The sequence below is a fragment of the Otolemur garnettii genome, unplaced genomic scaffold, assembly GCF_000181295.1.
Source record: "Otolemur garnettii isolate 467f Iridium unplaced genomic scaffold, OtoGar3 scaffold00020, whole genome shotgun sequence".
Lineage (NCBI taxonomy): Eukaryota > Metazoa > Chordata > Mammalia > Primates > Galagidae > Otolemur > Otolemur garnettii.
The window spans coordinates 14816458-14822457 of record NW_003852415.1 but is presented as its reverse complement, the minus strand read 5'-3'; the positions used below and the strand labels follow the sequence as shown (position 1 = coordinate 14822457).

The window sequence follows — 6000 nt, the reverse complement described above, 5'->3', positions numbered from 1 at the left end:
AAAAAAAAAAAAATTGAATCCAATACCAAGTATGTTTTAAGAAGCACATGAGCAGGAGTGGGTTTCAATTTTGAAAAGGCCTGCCTATCCATCTGCCTTTATCAACATTAGACAATCATTATTTCAAAAATGACATATGCACAGCAGTTTCATGGGGAGTGATAACTTTTTAAAACCTCTATTCTAGATACAGTGTTAGATATTGAGAGGTGGAAAGAACCAGGCTGAATATAGAGTTAATAGCAGAAATTTATTAAGAGCATCTGCAAGCAGATGGGGTACCGCCAGAAAAGGAAAATGGTGATAGCACAGAATTAGGGAAAGGACTTCTTTTAAAGTATTTTAGGGTGTGTGCACTTGTAGCTCAGGACATGGTGGGCATGCTATGACAAAAATTAAAAGCCACCCTTTGGAGGCTTTGTGAAAGTTCCAAGGGTTATCTGTATGTCTTCTGTAACCTGGAAGGAAGGTTTTAACAGAACTAGAAGAGCAAAGAGAGTTCTATTCTTTGCTTAATGAATGTCCAGACCCACTGGAGCCAGAGAAAGACTAACATTTCATTTCAGCCTGTTGGTATTAAAAAAGAAAAAGAAAAAATTCTGGAGTTGCAGTTAAGGTCTGCTAATTGGCTGGTTTGGGGGAGAACCGTCAATCCTTTGGTATGGGCTACTGTATAGATAGGTCAGTTACTAGAATGAAGGACCTTGGATGGAGTGTCCTAAGATGATTTGAGTCAGTCCTTAGTCTGGCTGGGTCCATTCTTGGAGTGCAGAACCTGAAAGATATCTCAAAAACTATTCCAAGGTTCCAAATAGGTATGTTCTATACTGACAATTATGCATGACTGCAGAGTAAAGAAGCAAAGGGCAACAGTGGTTATTGTTAAGCAAATGAAAGGACAGTGGCTGATTACTATCATTATTTTAGCTAAGCCTACTCCTTCACAGAGCTCTTGGGGCCATTACTCTAGTTCTCACCTTGCACCTCCTCATCAATTTGTAAGGGGGTTTCAGACAGATCATGAGAGAAATTGTGAAGCTGATGTTTTTAAAATCAAAGATGAAAAATAATAAAGAAGCATATGGATTGGTGAACGGCATGGGATTCAGCAAGTGAAGAGGTTTTAAGAATCATAAAGAAAATATCCAGAAACAGCAACAATGAACAAAGAGGAAGTAGGAGATGAGACCAGCAATGACTTCTGTAGAAGGCTGAAATGAGGACTTTTCTTCTGAGAAGTTAGTAAGAGTATTCCTGGAAAAAACTAAAATGAAATGGAATTCATTCATAGTTGAACAGGATTTGTGGAAAATTTAAGTGAATGTGTGGCCAGTGGGGGTATTGCTGCAGACTCAGAGCTCAGATTGGTAGGAATGCTACGCCATTCAGGAAAGTTTTGGCAGGGGGATTTGAGTTTGCACCTGTGGGGTTAACATTCAGGGACAGGAATGAAGTTAGAAGGTAGGATGCACATGAGTGTGGGGAAAGAGAGAGCTAGAGGTTCAGTGAATTGACTGACCCCAGCATTCTCAGGAAGTTATAGTTGCAATGTTGAGGTCCTGATGCTTCCTCAGCAACTCTTCCAGGTCCCGGTTTGCTGATGATTGATCTCAGATAATTGCAATAAGAGGGCAACTAATAAAGGGGGATAAAGAGTGATCATTTATTTTGTCATTATATATGAAGAGGAAAAGTATTGAATTAGAAATATTTACTAAGAAAGCCTATACCATAATTTAACACTGTTACAGAATTCCAGGTTTAAGCAGTTGGCTAGAAAGCAGCATCATATGCATGCAGTGCAAAGGACTTGGGATTTGGGAATCAGATGGGCTGAAATACTCATTTTTAACATTTACCAGTTATGTGAGACCTTGAAAAACTGTTCTCTCTGAACCAAAGTTTCCTCACTGGTAAAATGATCATCATATAGCCCCTAGTTTATAGAGTATTTCAAGATTTAAATGAAATACTGTAAATCAAGAATTTAGATAGTAGGTCTTCACCAGTGACACTCTTCTCTTGAAGAAATACAGAGTAACCTGAGGAGGTACCAAATACTAAACACTATTTCTGAAATTAGATATTCACAAAGTAATAAGCATTCCATAAATATTAATTATAGGAGTACATGTAAATATGCAAATGTATATATTATTAAAATTTTATAGTTAGAATATTTGCAGTATAGTGCTTAATATACATATTACTTAAAGGAAATTACATCTCCCAAGTAATGAAAAGTGAAAAAGTAAAAAAGTAACTCTAGATGTTCCCCTATGTTTATTGTCACTTTACCAGGTAAATTTGGTATGTCAGAATTATGTGACCTAATTTTAATCTGTAGGCTGTCTCATTAATGCTAAAACATTTAAATTCAAATTTTCCAACTCTTATTGCTAAAGTGACCCATGTACTTACAGATGAAAATATTTTACTGCCCAAGAAAGTTTACCACTATATTGACTGTAATTTTTGCTGTTAGCCTGGATTTTTTATAGCTTTTCCAAAATTATTTGAAATTGTTTTGTATTTTGTTTTTGATTTATTTTACAATTTTGACCCTACTAAATTCTGTTGAAAATTCCAAGGCAGAAGTCATTAATGTGACTTTGTTTTCACAAAAATAAAAGAATCAAAGAGAATAAAAGAGTAAATCTTTTTAGTAATTTTGAATATATTTATGAGGAAATAATATGGTCTGTTTAAATAAGTGCTTTTTTGCATTTTAAATAAAATGTATTTTTATTAAATATGAAATAAACATTTTTTATTTTTTTTGTAGAGACAAAGTCTCACTTTCTCACTTTATTGCCCTCTGTAGAGTACTATGGCGTCACACAGCTCACAGCAGCCTCCAACTCCTGGGCTTAGGGAATTCTCTTGCCTCAGCCTCCCAAGTAGCTGGGACTACAGGCACCTGCCACAATGCCCGGCTATTTTTTTGTTGCAGTTTGGCCAGGACTGGGTTTGAACCTGCCACCCTCGGTATATGGGGCTGGTGCCCTACCCACTGAGCCACAGGGGCTGCCCGAAATAAACCATTTTTTAAATATTTAAAACAAATACTTACCAAATATCTTGCCAACTTTAAAGGGAAATGTTTCCATTTTGAGGGGTTTTTTTGTTCATTTGTTTGTTTTTGAGACAGAGTCTCACTTTGTTGCCCTCAGTAGAGTGCTGTAGTGGCATATAAAGCTCATAGCAACTTCAGACTCCTAGGCTCAAGCAATCTTCTTGCCTCAGCCTCCCGAGTAGCTGGGACTCCGGGCACATACCACAATGCCTATTTTTTAGAGATGAAGACTCTCTCTTGCTCAGCCTGCTCTGGAACTGAGCTCAGTTGATCCACCCGCCTTAGCCTCCCAGAGTGCTAAGATTACAGGCATGAGCCACCACACTCAGTCTAAGAAAGTGTTTTTGATGACAATTGATAACTCTTCTATTTTGTTGATGCTTTTTTTCCCCCTAATTTTAATTTATACATTTCTTTAAAATGTTTTTGTAGTAGGCTGGGCGTGGTGGCTCACACCTATAATCCTAGCACTCTGAGAGGCCAAGGCGGGTGGATTGCTTGTGCTCAGGAGTTGGAGACCACCCTAAGCAACAGGGAGATCTCATCTGTAAAAAAATAACTGGGTGTTGTGGCAGGCACCTGTAGTCCTAGCTACTTAGGAGGCTGAGGCAAGAGGATTGCTTGAGCTCAAGAGTTTGAGGTCACTGTGCCTAACACCATGGCAATCTACTGAGGGTGACAAACTGAGACTATGTCAAAAAATAAAAATAAAAATAAAATAAAATACTTTTGTAGTGAGTCTTGTATATTTAAAGTACTTAAGTGTTAAATTTTCAGTATTTTTAAATAAAAATATTTTTTAAAATGTGACATAAATTAGGCATTTTTGTATTTCCTTAGAATTCGGTTGATATGTTGCCTTTCTTCTGTTTACTAAATGTCTATATTTTATCCATCATCAATGTTCATATATGTTTCCCTAATTTTTTCCCTTGCTCCTTTTCAAGGCAGGGAGTAGTAAGGTAAGTATTTTACTAAAGAAATATTCAAAAATTTACTCTTTGTCCTATTTTGATCTTTATAGGATTTTAAGATACTGATTTTTCCCCTATAAAACTTCTAACTACATTCATCAAGAAAGAATTAGAAAATGAACTAGGATAAATCCTACAAAAGAGTTGCATTTGAACTGTAGGCATGCACCGCCATGCCCAGTTTATATGTAGTTATTATGAGGGGCTTACATTATGATAAATTGGTTTTACAAATGACTTTAAAAACTATTATGCTTTCAGGGATGTCCAACCTGTAGTCTGTGGGCCACATGCAGATTACGTGAGGTCTTTTTTGCTTATCTGTAGTGTCAGCTATCACGAAAATTATGCACAAACCCATTTTTTTTGCTCTTTCATTTTGTTAGTGTTGCATTTAATGTGTACCCCAAGGCAACTCTTCTTCCATTGTGGCACAGAGATACTAAAGGTTGTACACCCTTTGCACACAAGATAGTTTTAATTTTTTCTTAAGTTTCAAAGTCTCATAAAAAGAAACTTAACCACACAAATCACACATTTTTGAGTGAAGGATTTTTTGGTTTATAAACATGTTAATTTCATTTAGTGCATGTTTAAGCTATGCATTCATTTAAAAACATTAAAATAGGGTAATATGGTATTTAATAAAATGGTACGTAAGAAAGGACTCTTTAGAGTACTTCTATAGCTACCTTTAGGAAGATGAAAATGTCTTCAGGAAGTTTTTCAAACAGGACAATGTGGAATATGGCTAGTATTTTTTATAAGTAAAAAAAGTTACCACTAAGGAAAATGCTGGGAGATAAGGGTGAAATAAGTAGATTTGAAACCAGATTTCATAGAAACTCAAATATTTGCATCCCTTAATATTCAACAAACAATAAGAATCCATTCTCTATTTTAAGTAGAGTGATTAATGCAAAAATATGAGTCCAGCCAGGTACAGTGACCCGCACCTTGTAGTCCCAGCTACTTAGGAGGCTGGAGTGGGAAGATCGTTTGAGGCCAGGAGTTCAAGACCAGCCTGGGCAATATAGATATAGCAAGACTCCCATCTCTTAACAAACAAATAAATATTTAAAAGTATGTGTAATTAGTGGGGAGAAAAAACAGTCCAGGGTATGAAACAACCTTTAAAAGGGCGCACATAATCTTATACCAATTTAACAGAAAGTATCCGGACCTAGCCTTATATTAGAGCACTTATTCAGTATTCATCTTTGCATCGTAAAGGGTGTATTGACAGTTTAGTGGTCTAGACGAAAGCAGAAAGCACAGGACTAAGGAAGGTTGGGAGGCACTTCACATAAAGAAAAGAGAAGGCCTGGGTATGGTGGCTCACACCTATAATCCTGGCACTCTAGGAGGCCAACGTGGGTGGATTGCTTGAGTTCAGGTGTGTGAGACCCCATTTCTACTAAAAATAGGAAAAGTAGCTGAATGTCATGGTGGGCACCTTTAGTCCCACTATGTAGGAGGCTGAGGCAAGAGGGTCACTTGAGCCCAAGAGTTTGAGGTTGCTATTAGCATTGAGACCAGGGCACACTAGCCTTAGGCAACAGAGTGAGGCTCTACTTCAAAAAAAAGAAAAGAAAGAAAGGAAAATGAATTATTCTGGGAATCATTTGTTCCAGAACAAGAAAACTAGTGGAGTCTCTGTGCCTGTAGCTCAGCAGCTACGGTGCTAGCCACATACACTGGAGCTGGCAGGTTCGAATCCAGCTGGGCCTGCCAAACAACGGTGACAACCACAACCAAAAAATAGCTGGGTGTTGTGGCTGGTACCTGTAGTCCCAGCTACTTGGGAGGCTGAAGCAAGAGAATCACTTAAGCCCAAGAGTTGGAGGTTGCCGTGAGCTGTGATGCTACTGCACTCTACCCAGAGCGACATAGTGAGACTCTGTCTCAAGAAGAAAAAGAGAAAAGAAAGCTAGTGGAGATATAATTGCT

The 6000-nt window shown here is 37.5% G+C and overlaps 1 protein-coding gene across 1 annotated transcript in view; it reads left to right on the top strand.

Moving 5' to 3' along the window:
• EML5 (echinoderm microtubule associated protein like 5) overlaps positions 1-6000 on the top strand; it is a 167328-nt gene that overhangs the window by 120052 nt on the left and 41276 nt on the right. Inside the window, exon 27 of the mRNA XM_012803403.2 lies at positions 188-209. Coding sequence (XP_012658857.1) covers positions 188-209 — 22 coding nt within the window. The remainder of the gene's footprint in view (positions 1-187; positions 210-6000) is intronic.